The 19,503-nt window shown below is 36.6% G+C and overlaps 1 protein-coding gene across 4 annotated transcripts in view; it reads left to right on the top strand.

Annotated features, from left to right (window-relative positions):
- The window catches only part of LOC127933317 (forkhead box protein N3-like), a 78,642-nt gene that overhangs the window by 20,830 nt on the left and 38,309 nt on the right, over positions 1 to 19,503 (top strand). For all 4 annotated transcript variants that reach the window (XM_052530214.1, XM_052530217.1, XM_052530216.1 and 1 more), the window contains exons 2-3: positions 2,954 to 3,510; positions 17,602 to 17,738. In XM_052530214.1, coding sequence (XP_052386174.1) covers positions 2,968 to 3,510; positions 17,602 to 17,738 — 680 coding nt within the window. In that variant the 5' untranslated portion in view covers positions 2,954 to 2,967. The remainder of the gene's footprint in view (positions 1 to 2,953; positions 3,511 to 17,601; positions 17,739 to 19,503) is intronic.

The following is a 19,503-nucleotide window of genomic DNA, read 5'->3' as shown; positions in this document are numbered from 1 at the left end:
CAATTGTTTTGATGTAAAGCTTAAGTTCTTGTCAAAGTATCCTTAAATCGGATTATTTATTCTAGTGTAGTCCTTAAAAAAAAAAAAAAAAAAAAAAAAAAAACACTTCTATATTCAAGCAGCAAAACAATTTTTTCTAGGACATTGCAATCATTTAAACCACATTGACATCTGGTTTATCACCTGGTTTGCCTGAAAACAGAAGAAGACTGGGGAGCTTTTGAGTTAATCCAGTATGCCGGCACTTCACAACACCATAACAACGGGCTAAAACACATTTAGAACACCTTAGCAACATCCTGGCAACCATTTAAGAATTCTGAACATGTTGCATTTTCTTCTGACCTTGTAAAAATCTAGTTTAGTCTAATTTGAATCATTTGTTGAGAGTGCGGCATATTAGAAGTCGAGCTGCACAGAGTTGACTTTTTCTTGTTTTTGTGGCTGAGCGACTCGGTGAGCGATTTATGACCAGCATGAATAGACTCATTACTTGTTCTTCACCCACTTTAAATGAGTTTTGCGCTTGTTTTAACGCAGCTCTCCCGATCAAGCGAGCCAAACAATGACAGTTCGGCAGTCACCCTGCTTGTAATATCAGGACGGTATGCGTCTGCATGTTGAACAGAAGATCTCTCTTAGCACTCGTGTATGTGGTTAATAGTCAGATGTTAAGATGGGTGATGAGGGAGCAAAGTGCTGTTCTTTGTCGTTGTGCTGTCTTCATGTCACTCATACTGGGATGTTAATGAACATAGCTGAATGTAGAATATCATTATGCATTTTAACACATGGCGGACATGGGTGGACGTTAATTTATTCAAGCCCCAACGGCCGGTAGTTTGCATATGCAGATGTACTGTATATGACTGTATTAAACACAAACTGCATGTATGCATGCATTTAATCACGGATTCGTGATGAGGCTGCCAAACAAATGTTGATTTAGACAGGCAGATGGTATTTGGGCTCTGATCAGAGCTTCATGCATGATTATCTGTAGCTTTAACCCACCCTCTGTGATCTGGCTTTCTGTTGTCATCTGGACGCACAACTGGAGCACATTTACAGCTATTTGCCAGTGAAACATGATCCTGCAGAAAGATCCGAGCTTAATGCGTCATTCACAACAATAACTTATGTATGCATGCTATTCTTTTCTTTTGGTTCCAGTCGTCGTTCAGTTTAGTGCAGATGGCCTTAAGAGTCCGTGTTAAAGTTTACATTTTTGAGGCTATTTTAAGAGCAGAGTGTTATAAACTTGCTTCCCATGTTTCAGTTCATGTTAAACTATTACGAAGAGTTTCAAAAGACACCCTCAAAGAAAAGCTGTCACATTTTGAAATGAATTCGCAAAATACTGTGTACGAAAATTTGTTCTAAAATAAGTCAGGATGGGAGCGGAAAGGGAATTCACATCATCATCACACTTCCTTGTCATGTGATACTCAGAAGAATTTAGCAAAAACTTTCTTTGAAGTCAAAAATAATGGTCAAGAATGATGTTTCGAGTCTCTTGGGACACAATTGGCAGTTGCCAGCAAATTAGGCCTAAACAGAGCCCTGTGTTGTCATGGCAACAGTGCAATTAAATTACTTTACTGTCAGCTGTAATATAATTTTCCTGTGCAGCGCCTCACGGGACCGGAGCGCCTCCTCATTGGAAAGATGCAGTACATTGATTTTTCATGAATGATTTTAGTGTCCGTGTTGCATTTCAATGCGTGGATGGCTGGTTTGAACAAGAGGACTTCAAAATCCTGCTCTCTCCACAGCGCTCAAGTATAATCTCGAAGCATTTCTCTTTTTCTGAATGACAAGCAGTGTAAAGCAGAGGTCTTGGTGTTTAAAAAATAAAATAAAAATCTGCCTTTTGAAGAGTTAGATTTTTCTGTTTTCATAGAATTATTTTTGCCAGTATCATGTTTAAATGTTTGATGGTGACTTTCTAGTCATTGCTTTTGCAGATGGACTGGGTGTGTAGAGCGAGAAAGCGAGACCGTAGAGACAGCGCCACACAAATTGATCTTTGTGACAGATCACGGGGACGGTCACAGTCTGTTTTTCTGGTGTCATGTTCAGAGTATTTGATTCAGTGATTGACCTGCACCTGTAGTGTCTTTTCCCTCTGTCACACCCACTTCTTTATGGGTTATTGTATTGAAATAGATAGTCGGCAATTTTTAGATTAGTGATACCACAGCTGACATTTTATTTTTAAACTATGTCAGAAATTAGCTGGTTGTGGTGACATCTTAAAATAGCGACGATTTAGCTCATGGATATGTGTGCGCATTCAATTTGCTCATTAATCATTATAATATGCTGATTTGCTGTTTAAGAATTTTTTTATTTATTATCATCACTTTTTTCAGTATTGTTTGAATTGAAAGTTCAAAAGAACTGAAATCGAAATCTTTTGTAACATTATACATGTCTTTACAGTCTTATTTGATCATTATATCACATTTGTGACATGTATTGATGTCTGTGTTTTTATCTGTTTATGGCAACTATAAAAAGAGCAGTTGAGAGCACATAAAACAGACAGAGCAGATCATTTGTCGATGACCTTGAGTGTTATATTCCATTTACTAGAAATATTTCACACTATAGCAAGGCATCTTCAGTTGCTCAATAGCTGTTCAATCATCTCCGAGAGCAGACTTGGATGGTACTCATAGTCTCGTTCTTTTGTGCTCTCTGAGATTGTTTTGTCTCTTGGATGGAAACAAGACTTTCCTGTAGTGATCTGAACATCAAGTGATCTTAGTCATCCTTCAAGACTGTAAACTTCTACAATAGTGGATTCGGATTGAGAAATATTTCAAAATATATGTGAAGTAGTCACTTCATAGTCACTGGCGCTATCCCAAATGGTGCTCTTAATGCGTTTTATTTTCACCTTTGACCTTCTGTGATTGTGATCATGTTCTCTTGGTGTTTTCCACAGGAGCCTTGGTCTAAATGGGTCCAATTATGCCTCCCAGTAAAAAGCCGGAAAGTTCCGGGGTCAGCTTCACGAACGGCCTGAGCCAGTTCTATCAGGCGAGCTCCATCACGCGTGCCCTGCAGGAGGCCGAGGAGATGGACCTGGCTCTTCCCACCATCAAACTGGAGAAGGGCAGCATGGAGGACGAGGAACTCACCAACCTCAACTGGCTCCACGAGAGCAAGAACCTGCTCAACAGCTTCGGTGACCCCGTGCTGAGGAGCGTCAGCCCCGTCCAGGACTTGGATGATGACACCCCGCCCTCTCCGGCCCATTCGGACCTCCCTTATGACGCCAAGCAGAACCCGAACTGCAAACCCCCTTATTCGTTCAGTTGCCTCATCTTCATGGCTATAGAAGATGCCCCCTCCAAGAGACTGCCAGTTAAAGACATATACAACTGGATCCTGGAACACTTCCCTTATTTTGCCAGCGCCCCCACGGGGTGGAAGAACTCAGTCAGGCACAATCTGTCCCTCAATAAGTGTTTTAAGAAAGTGGACAAGGACAGGAGTCAGGTAAGGATGCCAAAACCGCTGTTTATTTTTGTATATAGCATTAAAAGCCTTATAGCTATGCAAGACAAGGCAAAATAAATGCACTTACCTAAAGTCCTTTGTTGGCTGCTGCTGTGAATTCCAATTCATTTGCAGTGAATCAGTCTGTTGGGATCATCATTGAACCGATTCATAAAATAATTTGTGAATCAATTTGAGACATTTGAATTTTTATTTTGTAAGAAATACACAAATGTTAACTTAAACTTTTATTTTATTTTTAAAATGAAAAAATATATATATATGTGTGTGTGTGTGTGTGTGTGTGTGTGTGTGTGTATACAGGTTCTTCTACACTGGTGGGGACTTAAACCTAACTACACACCAATTCATGGGGTTTCAGTTTAGGTCCCCACGGGTACAAAAGCTTATAAATCATACAGAATGAGTTTTTTTGAGATTGTAAAAATCCAGAAAGTTTTTTGTGAGGGATATGTTTAGGTGTAGGGTTGGTGTATGGCGATAGATACAGTTTGTACAGTATTAAAAACCATTACGCCTGTGAAGGGTCCCTACAAGGATAGTCAACCAGACTAAGTGTGTTTTTATGGTGTGCGTGTGTTTGCAAGTTAGTCAGAACAGTAAAGCCATTCCATGTGACTCTTACAGTTCACTGCCATCTGTTCCCTGGCTATGGAGCGAAGAGTTTTTTTCTGTATACGTGTCTCCATAGAAACAGCTTTGCAGTTGACATGGAAAGTAAGCTGTTGCTGCAGCAACAGAGAAACTGATTTGTGTGTGCGTTGTGTGTGTGTGTGTGAGTGTGTTCTCGCTGGGAATGACTAATCCACTGATGATAGACTAGTGTCCGATCAACCCTTTCACATTACAGTCTCTTTTGCTGCAGGGAGCCATAAAGAATGAGTGTTTTTTGTTTCATGTTCCAGTATCATCTTTGGTTGACCTGGTCAAAATATTTAACTTTTGGGGCACAAATTTTTGTTTATTTATTTATTTAATGTAGGATCGCAATGACTTAATATTGAGTAAAGTTTCAATTGAAAATCTTCCCTCAAAGCACTGGGGCTGTGGTCAACCGTGATGCTCGACTCGACTAGATATCATTTTAGTTCTTGTCTTTAATGCACTAATCCAATTTTATTTAACAGCTTTGCCATTCAAAATGTATTTGTACCTTGCTGAGATTCACAGGGTTTGAACTGGTTTTCCTTTATTCAAATTATTTGTGCGAGTTTGAGCTCTGGGCTTTTTGGAATTAAAGGTTGCTAGGGCATTGGTGGTTGCATGATTGTTTTTTTTCTTTTTCCAAAACGTGTTACTATGATGCTAGCATATTGTGCATGTGAGTGGGTTTTGGATGGTGTTGCTTGTGCATAACTTGCAAACATGAAGTTAGGGTGGTTGCCAGGGTGTTGCTAGGCGATTGCTGGTTTGTTGTGCAAAACTTGCAACCATGATACTAGGGTACTGTGCATGGTTACTAGGTTGTTGCTTGGTGGTTTATAGGGCGATCTTGGATCTTGGAGGTTACTGGATGGTTCTTGTATGTGCAAAACTTGCTGAGTGTTATGCATTGTTACTAGGGAGTTGCTAGGTGGTTGCAACAGTGATCTAGGTAGTTGCCAGATTGTGATGCATGCACAAAATTCACAACAGTGGTGCTAGGGTGTTTTGCGTTTTTCTGGATAGTGCTGCATGTGCAAAATTTGCCATCATGATGCTAGGGGCTTACGAGGTGGTTGCTGGATGGTGTTGCATGTGCAGAAGTTTTTGCTGTGCTATGTTGTTGTGTGTGGTTGCTAGGGTGAGAGGTGAGTCCATAAAATATTTGTTACATTTTTTTATTGTCGGACAGATCTTTACTCAAATCACTCGGAAAATGTCAAAATGTAATACTTAAGCTTTAGGGGTTATTTCAAATTCTCAGGTCTTAGTATGATAAATAGTAACAGTGATAACCTTAGCAAACAACACTAATATTACATGACAACAGTAAATATTGGCAAAGCTTCTACCACTTAGTGTTGTATCTTCAGTTTTCAGAGTTGTTTATTTAACTTTTTAGGGAATTATTATTTTTTTCTTTCTGTTAGGTCACAAAGTCATGATTAGCCGTATGCCTGTTCATTTGGTATTTGATTAAATTTTTCTAGCCTCATTGGCCTACTTAATGAATGAGACGACTATTTTAGGTCTGCTTTAATTTCAGATTCATTGTGGATTTGCTATGCAATCATGCATCACTCTACATAATGAGACAGTAAGGGGCAAATTAAACCAGCAAAATAAGAGTCTGAATAAACAAACATCTGATAGATGTGCAATCCCCAGGGGTTTACAGAGGAATAATTAATTTCGGCCAAGAGGAGAACCAAATTAAGGGATCCAGACCTCAAGAAAATGTTGTTTTTGGTTTTTAAAGACTGATAATGAGTTGCACCTGCTGCTAGCATCATTTGCACATGCCGTCTGCACTGTTTTAGCACCAGATTCGCAAAGGAATTATGCAAATCGAGTAACTGTGCAAAAATTTGTGTTGCATGGGGCAGTTGCACACTGTTCACGTGAATGTGCCTAAACAATAGCTTTAAGAAAGCAAAAGGTACAATTTTCACACAAGGATCTTAAAATTATTGCTTCAGTAATCAAGAGGAAATGTGCACAAACAAAAAGTTTAAATAAATCTCTTTACCACGAGCTTCTCTGTTCGGTAATAGTGCATCTTAAAATTGGATCAAGCAAGTAGTGCTAACGTTTACAAATCCAGCACATCCTATAATAACCCTTATTTGCATAAAGAACAAGGTGTATTTGCTCAGTTAATTAAAAATAAAAATATAAAATGTATAAATAATATTTTAATATTACTATTACAAGAATTATATAATAATTACAAATATTCAATTTATTAAAGAAATTAAACTTAACTAGATCCTGGTACTAGCAACAAGAAGGCCATAAGGTCAGTTCTCAGGGAATGAAAATACTGATAAATACATCTGCAGTTAACTTTAAATAAAATGTGCTTTTTGATAAATATTTGTGCTTGGTGCTTTTGTACTAAGCAGAATGCATTCCCTGGAAATCAAAGTCATGACCTTGGTATTGCTGCGTATGTTGAGTCATCTTTATTTATATAGTGCTTTAAACAAAACCTATTGTGTCAAAGCAACTGAACAACATTAATTAAGAAAACAGTGTGTCAATGATGCAACATGACAATTAAAGGCAGTTCATCATTGAATTGTGATGTCATCATTTAGCTCAGTTCAGTGTGCAATCATTTGCTGTCAAGTCAGCGATATTGCTGTAAATGAAATGTCCCCAACTAAGCAAGCCAGAGGCGACAGCAACAAGGAACCAAAACTCCATCAGTGACAGAATGGAGAAAAAACCTTGGGAGAAACCAGGCTCAGTCGGGGGGCCAGTTCTCCTCTGACCAGACGAAACCAGCAGTTCATTTTCAGGCTGCAGCAAAGTCTGTATCTGAAAGTTCATCTAGCTTTATGTGAAAATAGACCAGGTTTAATAAATCCAGTACACTAGAGTAGTGGGCGACTGATATATCGCCAATGCCGATATTTGTCTTTTTTCAAATATCGGCATCGGCTGATAAATTTTTCTGCTTTGTCAAACTCCTGTGCAAGAGCACACAGTGCTCACATTCTTCCTCTTGTTTACTGTTACAGTTCTGTCTAATACGGATAGAAGTCTGTCTAATAATCCGATAGAATGGTTAAACAAAGGAATTAATACAGAAAGTGTTATAATGATTGTTTATATATTATTTGTAATAGAAAGGCAAATGTTATAATAATTCCGCGTTTGAAGTCAGCCTTAAGCAAATATGCATTTATATAATTTAAACAAATCTTTGAATGACTAATGAACAATTAATTTCACAAACCTTGCAAACTTAGTTGAATCCCGCTGTGAGATCATGTGAAGTGTGCATGTGATCTGCAAGATCGCTTGTTCTCTGTCTGACTGGTCGGTCTGTGTTAATTGCTTTAAACTTTAAACTCATGGTTTCAAATTATGCTTTGCTTTATGCATTTGACCACTGTAATATTCATATATATTTTTTTTTGTGTGCTTTATGTAAGATAAGTGCTAGCCTTGCTTTATTTGAAAAACATGATTCCCAATGCACACAAACTTCCCAGAATGCTGAGTGCCAGGTTGGTTACAGTTTACTTCCTTTTTAATTATATTAATATTAATTATTTATTAATTTGAGAAAAATACTTTGTCATCTAAAGTATGCTGTAAGTATGTTTATTTTACACATTTATTTTTTAATTCGTTGTCAAATGATTTCAAATTTCTTATTAATATTAATAACAAAAATTAAATTTATATCAGCTTAATATTGGCTATTGGCCCCCTGCTTTCCAAGATTTTGATATCGGCTGTCAAAAAAAAAAAAAAAAAAAAAAAGTATCGGTTGACCACTACACTAAAGTGGTGCAACAGTTTAGTGGTTTTATGCATGCATGTTTCTGCAATGCACAGTGACTTCGCAGTGACTGGTGAAGAGTGAGTGCTCTAGAAATGACACCCTGTCATCTGTTTCCATGACACTGTTATGAATGCAGGATCTGAACTTGGCACCTGAGAGGTGGTAATATAGGTGGTTCCCCGAAGCTCTTGTGTCACTTACATCGTCTGGTTCACATACAGCCACCTGTTTTGGTGTTTATACATTGAGGGAGCTTTGATGATTATCGTGTCTGTTCCATTGTTGATGACATCTCCATAGCAACAGGACGAAGTTACACAAGAGTTGCAATTGAACAAGTAGCAGTGGAGTGGTTTATGAAGAAATGCAGGATGGAAGAGCACGCATTGGCATTTCCAGTAGGTAGCATTTTCTGTACTGTCAGCACAATAATGGTGATGTTCTGGGTGTTTGCCTGGACATTTGATTGAGTTGACAAGTTTAATTATTTAAAGAGCAATGTGTCAGATCTATATATATATCACTCTCTGTTTGTTTTTCTCTGATCCCCGCTCTTCAATCCCCATCTATATCTGTGAGGGTTTACTGCGATAATGCTGATCCGTGTGACACGATTTATCCATTGCTCTGAAAGCCAGGTTGATGTAAGATAAAGCCGGCCTGCTCGCTGACATGTACCCTGGCCAGCTGTTGTGGTCCCTCTGGACAGATGTTGGTTGCGAGGGAAGCCACGAGAGATTTGCACGCAAACCTACTGTTGACGTCACCAGCCCGCCCAACTTTCAGAGACTGCGGTGTACAGTGTAATCAAGGGTTACCCGACCATCCCCCAAGGGATCCTGATGCTGACACCACAGTACCTGCCGATCAATAGCGGATACGGAGCTGAGCTCGGATTTTTAAGATGTCAGCACCTTCTAGAATCTGAATCTTGCACTTAATGAGAGCAGGATGGAGATTTAACCAAAACTTAATGTCTTCTCCTTATTGACATCTAAGTATATGTTTTGGTGGCAAAGATAAGGCTGGCCTTGATGATAAGACTATTTCATAAAACTTTGGGGAACGCTATGAATCTTTCAACCCACTTTACTTTATGGTTATTGTAGGTTTTGATGATAGAGAAAATGAAAGAGCATTCTGTGTTCTGTCATTACTTGATTCATGACTCACTGACCAGTCACTGAAAACGTTCACTGGGTGCTTTCTATGCTGTTTAATCTTTGCTCTAATGGTTGTAAGAGACCATTATTAGCACCTTACATCCTGCGAAAGGAATGCATGTTTAAAGGATTAGTTCACCCAAAACATGACAAATTCCTCATCTTTACTCACCCTTATCTTTCTTCTGTGGAAAACAAAAAGGAGACGTTTTTAAGAGTTGTACAGATCGGTATGGAGCTTTTAATTTCCGAAGTCCTCTGAGGTGATATGATAACTGTGTGAAAACCAGACCAGTCAGATTCATGAACTTATAATGAAGACTGATTTTATGTGCTAATTGAAAAGATTTGACTCAAAGCAATGATTAATGATGAATGGACATTGTGAATGAGCTAAGATCTATGGCTTGACACTTTTATTGAATTGGCCTTTATCACACTTCCAGGAGCCGGATGACCTTATTTTAGTACAGAACTGCAGGAAACTTAGCCAAAGCCTGAAATATTAATTATGACTAAAAACCGCATGATTAAATTAAAATTTTGGGGGAAACTTATTGTATTAAATAATAATGCTCTCATTTTTCATGCACGCACTTTACGATGCAATCCTCAATAATTACATTAAATTATAGTTGTTCAAATAAAATCTTTCCAGCCCGTCGATGATTATTCAAAAATAACTAGATTGATCATCTTAAATGATTCATATCCTACATGATTAAGTGATTGAATAGCATTATACTGTGTACAAACAGGAGATTAATTATAATAAATATAATGCTAGAGTAAACAAAATAATATTAAGAATACATTTAAATCAGTATGATTATTCCTCTGGGAGTAACTTGAGCAGCGTGATGCTGTGATAAAGGCCCATACTGACGAGTAAAGTCATTTAAAATGTTACAAAAGATTTGTGCTTTAAATTAATGTTGTTGTTTTGGACTTTCTTTTCAGAATCCAGAAAAAAATTGTATGATTATATGATTATATATTATTAAATATTAAGCATCACAACTGTTTTCCACATTGCTATTAATAATAAATGACTACTGAAAATTCCGTTTGTCATCATAAAAATAAATGACATTTTTAAATATAAGAAAATCATTATTGTTAAATTGTAATATTGCAATATTATTTTTTTTTCAGTTTATTTTTGATAAAATAAATGCAGCCTTTGTGAACATAGTAAAAAAAAAAAATTAATTCTTCCAAAGTTATCTTTTTTTGTGTTTAAATAATCAAGCAGAAGAACTCAAGTGCGAGTAAACTGACAGAAAAAGTTATTTTGTGATCAAAATCGCATCCTGGCAGAATTCGCTTTTAACAAGACTAACGCTGAACAGATGAAAGGATAATTGCAGCTAATGCCGTCGTTTGAGCTGTACAATTGAGCAATTTTAGAGATTGCTTGACTTGTCTGTTGGTCTGTTTCTGATATAACCCCGTTAGTGCTTCATCATTAGGGCTTTTCACCAACGGAGCAGTGTGTCTAAATCTGTGTTGAATACAAGTCTGTCAGGGTGAGAAGTGTTGTTAAGTGAGATAATCTCTGTGTTCGAAATCTTTACCGTCTGATTATGGAAATCAGCATCTTTTGTCAATTGTCTGTGCTTAAAGAGCCTCTTGGCAGAGCTTCAGGTGCCTGAAACGCAAGTGAACCTCAGCAGTTCAGTCCTCAGGATGTCTGGCTGTCTGTTTGTCTCCCTCCACAATTATTAACAGCTTTTAGGGGTGCACTGCCTTATTTTCCAGATGTCTGTTGCTCATACATAAGGTTTTGGGTAACTGGGGTATATGTTGTAGCAATAGCCTAAAAAATATTGTATGAGTCAAAATGATCGATTTTTCTTTTATGCCAAAAATAATTAGGATATAAAGTAAAGAACATGTCCAATGAAGATATTTTGTAAATGTCCTACTGTAAATATATTTAAACTTAATTTTTAGATTAGTAATATGCATTGCTAAGAACTTAATTTGGACAACTGTAAAAGTGATTTTTCTCAGTATTTAGTTTTTTTGCACCCTCAGATTCCAGATTTTCAAATGGTTTTATCTTGGCCAAATATTTTCCTATCCTAACAAACCATATATCAATGGAAAGCTTATTTATTCAGCTTATATATTCACTTTATTTAAAATATGATGGCATGTGTGAGTCTGTTCACTTCCTGCTCATATTATATTGGCACTGACCACTTCCTGCACTGATTTGATTCCAAGGCTTGGTCTCCTCACGCATCATGGCCGTATGCTGCACCCATGGGGGACACCATATTGCTTGTGTATGATCTCTGCATGCGCTGACTGTGTCAGAATAAACATGGTGTTTGAACGCCAAGAGAGACGGTTCGCTCAAATGTGTGGATTTTTTTTGGGGGGAATGCATCTCAGCGGGACTTGATCTGGCCACCCTTCATCACTGTTAATCATGTACAGCATATACACTCATAAGATGGTATGAATGCACAGGCACAATTTCACACACACACACACACACACACACACACACACACACACACACACACACACACACACACACACACACACACACACACACACACACACACACACACACTCTGTCCTGGGTACTGTTCTGGCACAGACTGCGCTGTGGGAACAGAACTTGTCTTAATTTATCATGTCATCAGCTCTTACTTTTGTATCTGCCTTACTCTGGATGGCTTCAGGCTCTGCAAAGGAATCCTGTTTAATTAGGATTACACAGGTCATTAGCAGTTTGTCATGTGCTCTTTTCTCCTCTGCCTCGGTATTAGGACAGATTTTGGCATTAAACTAAATTCTTGATCGTGGTTGTCTCAATGGCATTGCTTGGTTTAGCTTTTGGTGAACCAAGCTACTTATTTTGGACTTGTATTTCTGGAAAGATTTGATAACGGTGTCTTAAAATTCTACATCACTAAAAGGCATCTCATGAAAACTTATGCTGAAAATCCATTTCCATCCATTTTCTGTTGCAAAGAACATTCAGACATTCAGAAGAGTTTTCAGACATTTTTAGGAGATGAAAGTAAGAAATACTAAAAAGTATATAGAATGATTTATATATTTTTATATATATTTTTTTATTTACATTTTTTTTTTTAGAATTTAACTATATTTTTGTAGCTTCATGAATTTTCTTTTATGGTTTTATTAAAAATATATTGTCAAATCATAACCTGATAATTTCTAGAGACTAGAATATTGTATTTGTATATGTTGTAATTTTGAATGATTTAATAGTAATTATGATTAATATAAATAATAGGAACATATTATTATTATTATTATTATTATTAATAATAATAATAATAATAATAATAATACATTTTGTAGTTTTTTACTATTTAATTTAGTTGAGTTTATGGTTTTTACTTAAAATGTCCCCCCCTTTTTTATTTATTTATCCAAATTAGACTAGAGTATTGAAATGTCCATATATAGTAATTTTGCATTAATAATAATAATAATAATAATAAATGTTATTATTATACATGATTGATTTTTTTTTTATATACCAAGTAATATAGTTCATTAGATGTATGGTTGGTTGTTTATGTTTTTCTTGCAATTTATCAGCTTTGATGCATAATTCAATGGGTGTGTGTCCACCGGTATATTCATTTTAGGATTGAATGCCACAGTAAAAACCAAGCCATTGTAAAACAATATATAGCAGAAATTTTACAATTGCTTGGGTTTGACCATGACAGCTAATCAGAATTCAGAGTTGGCACAATCTTTTTCATAACTGTTCACGTTGTTTTTAATGTATGATGAAAGTAGGACGCAGTGCAGTAGTCATTGGTGTCAGTTGTTAGAGGTGTGATGTGTTTCTCTGATGTTCTTTGTGACACACTGCCACTGTGGATCTTCAAGCTCTACTCAGCTTACAGAATGAGCTGCACACACTTAGAAAGACTGAAAGGACAGAAGTGCGAGAGTTGGATGGGGGTGATGTGTTGGAATCATCTCCGTGAATAGATCCAACAACAGCCAAGCTTCCCCCTCCCCAAACGCCCTCATTATGAATGACCTTCCATACCCTTTCTAATGCACTGAGGGCCTCTGAAGATGAACAGAGTCATCGGGCCCTTAATGCTCCACTGCAGAACTCCACAATATAGACCTTCTTTAAAAATGCCATTATGTGCAGAATTCAGCCAATATGAACTGAGGTTATCGTGTCTCCACCAATCACAGAGCGAGCTTACCGCTTCTCTGCTCCTTCATGTGATTTAAGCTGCAGAGCCTCAGAAGAGATGACGACTCTGGGGCCGCAGACATTAGCAGCTGAAGATTGCTGGGATTTGGAGACCAAAGCAATGATGTCCTTTTGGACACCTTGATTTATATGATTACCTTACCACGAGAGCATTAACACACTCAGTTTAGGAAGTCAAGTGCTCTGAGTAGTAGGTAGCATGCTAAATAGTTTTGTTAAGAGGTTACTTACTGGTTCAATTTAAAACCAAACAAATGATAAATTCCCTAGAATTGGCTTAGGACCCTATGTAAGGTTTTTTTTTTTTTTTTAAATGTGCAACAAGATTAAATAAGCTCATGATGAAGGAATTCATCCAATCTTGACCAAAATTTTTTTAATTTTCGGCCAATAAATTATATGGTACTGTTATTGTTGATTAATACTAGAATGATCCAAAAAATTGTTAATTGAAATAACAAAAAAAAAAAAAAAAACAGAAATATAAGATTAAAAACTTTGACAACCATTGTTAAAGCATGAAAAATTACTGCAAGTAAACTAAAACTGAACTAAATCTAAAAATAAATTAAACATTAAATAGTAATATAAAAAAACATAAAAATTACAAAAACGCAAAATTACTAAAAATTATAACTAAAAAAAATCTGTTTAGAAAGTAATAGCACGTTTTCTCTCCTTAAGCCGTTAGATTTGAGTTAGTGGTAATGTCTGTAGGACTATTGTATCTTTGAGTAACATGCCATAGCTTAATACTTAGGGTTAAGGATTTTTTATAGAATCTCTTAAATATAAGCATTGTAATAAAGAAAAAAAGAGCAATTTTTGCTTTAAAACACATTAAATAATTGGCAGTTATCTCATCACGATGGATCCACAACTTGGAATTTTGGATTTACTTTTTCCCCACAGTTTCTTTTTTCACACACAAGTCTTGAGCATGAAAGAGGGGGACTCTGGACAGTCAGGTTGAGGGAGGGGTTGCTTCATAATAACAGGTTTTTCATTTTGCTCAGGAACTGATAGGATTAACTTTACTGCTTATAATGGAATATAGCATCTTCAGAGGCCCGTGCGTCTTAAAGAGAAAGAAAGATCTCTCTGCCAAGTATATCAAACAGTCTTTATATACTCCACATTGCCTGTTGCCTTGGAGACCAGTGTAATCCAAGTACTTTCCCCCCTTTTCCCTGGCTCTCCTTTCCCTTTTTCACCCCCTCTCTCTGATTGGAGACTCTATTGGCTGGTGCCATTGAGCTGGCCTTCAGACGGACGCAGCAGCTGTCAGGGAGCTGGAGATAAATCGGAGGCAATGTGCTCTGAAACCTATTGATTTCTCCTGATTACAGAACATTTGGAAAGATAGACCAGTGCAGCCTCTTCTCCACGGAGCATATATGAATAACCTGATGCTCTCAAGATCACATATCACACCCTTTAAAGACGGATGTGGCCTTGTTCCAAGCTTTATTGTGTCTGCACATATACTTATTACTCAAATACACAAGTTGACAATGTAATCACTGCAATTTTAACCCATCAGTAGGTATTTTTTCACTCTCTTGAAATTGTCAAATATGAATTAGTCACTTTAACAATAGTTGTTTTTTCCTGCAGGGCTTATACGATTTATGATGCTATTTTAATTAGAATTGATTGTCTTGTTTTAACTGAAACCTTTTGTCAGTTCCCAAGAAACAAAAATGCCTATATAACTTTTCAGTTCTATTTTCTTCTTCTGTATATTGTTTATATTTTAATTGAAATAGTGTAGCACTTTTTATTTAATTCGCTTAATTTTTCTATGTCCCTACAGTAATGATAATATGAATATTTATTTTATGAATAGTATAAATTTTATAAATAATAATTTTATTTTAAAAAAAAAAATCTTTAACCAGTTGCTGTACTTTCCCATTTCATTGCTTCCACCCTGTTAATTTATTTTAACTCCCCTATTTTTCATTTCCATCAGAGGATCTTCTGGACGGACCATTTAAGGATTGAATTTCATGGTGCAGTTCATCTTTGTGGTTGGTCCAGGTATGGTTTTTAAACACGCTGATGAAAACTTGACAGCTTAATTAGGTGGAGAATGTCAATTTGTGCTGAGAATAAATGCATCCACTGCTTTCAGAAGAAAATTGAATTCTTTGTTAGGAAAGACTTTTCCCTCTGGAAAATATTACATGGCATGAAACAATGCTCCATAGTACTGCTATTCAATTATTTACTGAAATAGTCATATATAATTAAAATATTGAGTATAAATTGTAATAATATAATATAGATTATAATTAGTAGTCATTGTAATATGACTATTTGTAGTGATTTTTGTTAATTACATGTCAATTATTTGATTTTATTAGTATTAAAGCAATTTATTCTATATATTTATATAACCATTTTTTTATTGTTGCTTTTCTATCTCAGATTTTACTGGTCAGGCTTTTCCAATAAATGTGCTGTTTATTTTGTTTGCTAAAACACTCCAAGGGTTTGAATTGTTTGACTTGTGCTGGTACAAATCTTTCCACTGAAGCCAAATACTGTGGGTAAAGAACCGAGCGCTCGCTCTGGGCTTTGCTGCAATCAATAGACTTTGTTATCGTTTCTGAGCCCTTGTCAGGAGGATCTAGTGTTCAAGATGAACAAATCTCATAGCAGTTCTTTGTTAAAGATATGTTGGTCAGTAGGTCAGTAGGGCCGGCTGATTTCAGTGGTTTAGGTAGCAAAAATGAAACCTATGCTAAAGCAATGTCCGGTTTGTTAGTTTAGCGAAGTTTGAATACGTGACACATGGCCCTGGCCAGAGTATGTGTATTGGTTCAGGGCACACAGTATGACACACTGTCACTTATCCGAAGGTCATGACTATTGATTCATTGAGAACACACAGTTTGTCTTAACAAAACAGCACACGCTGTCCATAACTTCAAAGTGCCTGAGTGAAAGGAAATGACTTTACTTTACAAAAGCACTGTGATGGTGGTGGTGGTTTGCTGATTGTGTAAATCTCTGACAGTAGAGGGATAACTTGAGCTGAAAAATGGGGCTTAGTAACACGACACTGATTGTAGTCTGTGCTAATGAGCCCAAGTAATTTTCCCCTGATATCACTTTCAAAGTGACATTTTGCCGTTTCCTCGTTTTCAGCAGGATCTGTCAGAAGAGGTAATTTATATACCAGGAGCATTCGCTCTTAAAATGCTGAGTTTGTCTAAGTGGTCTGTAGCATCTGTGCTAGCTGTAGTCTGCACTTCTTGGTTATTTACACATTATTTCTACCCATTTCACTTTAATGAACTGGAGAATGTGGAGGTCAAGGGGACGCAGCTGGTCAGGTTCTAATTTTTTCCCTTGTACTGGATGAAGTAAACTCAGTCTTATCTTGCAACCAGAGCAAACCTTTAACTCAGAAATTCACAAAATGAACATATATTTGTATATGAAGTGATCTGCAACAACAAAGTGACCAGAAGTGTGAATACGGTAGTCCTTCATATTTCCATTTGCACCCTGATATTTCCATTTGCACCCTGTTGATTTACATCACACATACAGTATAGCGCTTGTACAGTTGAGTCCAATAAAATTTGTTGTAAAAGTGTTACCTACTTACCCGAAAAAGCATATGAATATATAATCAAATCTTAATAATAATAACAATACATATTAGTATAAAAATTGCATTTCATATTTAGTAAATCATTAATGTTATTACATATTTCATATATTTAAATATTAAATATATTCATTAAAATAAATAATATACATGTATTAAATATTTTAGTGTTTAATATAAATTAATATTGACTAAATAATAAATATTCTTATTATAAAATGTTATGTCGGTATTATGGTATTAACATTTCTGTCCATCATGTTGGAAAAAATGCTACAGTATATTAGTATGCTTAGCTATGCGTCATGATTTCATTTATTTACTTGATCTGATGTTTCAGTATGAAGTAAATTTAAATTACAGAAATTACGGAAGTAAAATTACGGAAGCACAGCGCAATAACTTGTGTCCATAGATATGATCCATACATTGAAATCCACGTTCCAGAATAACATGTGATTCATTTGAGCCAAAAGGTAAAAGAAGCAGTACACAAACACCAGTTTATGCCACAGCTGAAAATCTTTGACTGGTTCTGCTAGCTGCCCTGACATATTTAGCAGCTTTTTTTCTGTCCTGATGTATTCCTCTTCCTCCTCCACAGAGTATCGGGAAGGGCTCCCTGTGGTGCATAGACCCAGAATACAGACAGAATCTCATCCAGGCGCTGAAGAAGACGCCTTATCATCCTTATTCCCAGGTGTTCGCCACGCCTCCCACCTCTCCTCAGGCATATCAAAGGTAGGCAAGCGGCCCACTGGACACATCGATCCTTAAACCTCACCAAATGTCTCTCTCTCCATGTTGCATGCTTGTCCCTGTTGGTATTGGTTAGCAGCGTAACCCATGGGTGTCAGCGTGCTGAGCGGAGCTATCAGAGCGAGTCCAGGCATTGGGTTCCGAGCGGCACCCTCACCGCTCCATTTCATTTTGATCCAGCTAACAGGTCTGCATGCTCCCAGCCACTCGACTGTGCAGGACAAAATAATTGCTTTACTGTAAAACTCGAACTAGCATATCATCCTTAAAGGATATGGAACAAATGGGCGGCCAGCTCAGAGGCTAGAAAGGGAAAATGGAGATTAATGCTTTTAAAGAGATTGAATTTAACTGAACAGCTCTAGTAAGAGACATCAGTTGGGTTTCAGGTGTTGCTCATGTATGGTGAGATGATTAAGGAATTAGGTGGAGAAAGAGAAGCTCAGATGTTTTTGGATTGGGTTTTGTCACGACGGCCTGCATTTCTCCCTTCAGCAGTATTGCAAGCTGCAAGCACATTGCTGCCTCATCAAGGCAGAAATCTTATAGCTCGACAAACAATTGCTGAATAGGGTTGTTTCTTTAAAAAATATGTACTTTTTTCTCTCAAAATGCATGTGTGCAGGAGGTGAAATTGCGCTGTTTGCCAATTTTTGCGCCACGGAATGCTGAGTGAAAATAATCCCATATCCGATGAGAGGCTTTTTGAGGGGAATGATAATTGGTGTTATTTTACTCTAAGGTTTCTGATTGTATCTGAAAGATTTTTCAAAAGCTTTGCTCCTGGTAAATCAGTCTTATTGAATAACCACCCTCAGTAATATTGAACCAGGTATACTATCAGGTACAAGCTTTGGATTATAAAAAAAAAAAAAAAAATTATATACTTGTATTTCCATTTTTTTATTAAATTTTTTATTTAAAAGAATATATATATTTTTGTAACCAGACTTTTTGCAAACATAGATTGATCATATATTTGAAATATGTTGTTGCCAGAAAATATGTGTGTGGGCATTTTGAAGACCCAGAACTCAGAACTGACCTAAAACATGGAATAGAGCTGAGCAAATTGTATTATGCAGTAATTTTTTGGCTGTGTTTTTGCTGTTCCCTGATTTGCATAATTTTTTCATTGAATCACATGCTAAAACAGCGCAGACAGCATGTGCAAATAAATGACTCTATCAGTGGGCGCAGTTCATTGTTAGCGAATTCGCCTTCTGTATTGAGTGTTGCAGTCAGTTGTGTTCTGCTGATAACACTGTGTGGGAAAAGCACTAGGTTGGTTATTAGCACCAGGTGTTCAAAGACGCGGAGGCCCTGTGGGAAGAGGAGATCACAGAGGACGGTCCCTGTAGCCTACACCTCTTAAAAACAACAGCCTGTAACAACCTCACAATACTATTTTCAAAGACACACTCTTAAAAATAAACTTTCCAATTAAAACCCAAAAAGGTTTTACAGCCTAATGCCCTAGAAGAATCTTTTTAAAGTCTACAAAGAATTTTTAAATCTCTAGATTTTTCGAAGTGCGGCTTTAAAGATCTCAGGCATGTTTAAATTGTTCTGTTTTAACACAGATTCACAGATCTGAACTTTAGAATGAAACATTAAGAACTTTTTTAATCTTCAAAGAACCTCGCAACCTAAAAAAATCTAATGAATCTAATGCAATGATTACTTGCAGTGTAAATTGGTCTTTTTTTAGCCCAATGCTTTTTTTATTAGCAAATCTGTTACTCTT

This window comes from Carassius gibelio, chromosome A17 (genome assembly GCF_023724105.1).
Source record: "Carassius gibelio isolate Cgi1373 ecotype wild population from Czech Republic chromosome A17, carGib1.2-hapl.c, whole genome shotgun sequence".
In the NCBI taxonomy this organism is placed as follows: Eukaryota; Metazoa; Chordata; class Actinopteri; order Cypriniformes; family Cyprinidae; genus Carassius; species Carassius gibelio.
Note: the sequence above shows the minus strand (reverse complement) of the source record. Positions and strands in the feature narration are given on the sequence as shown.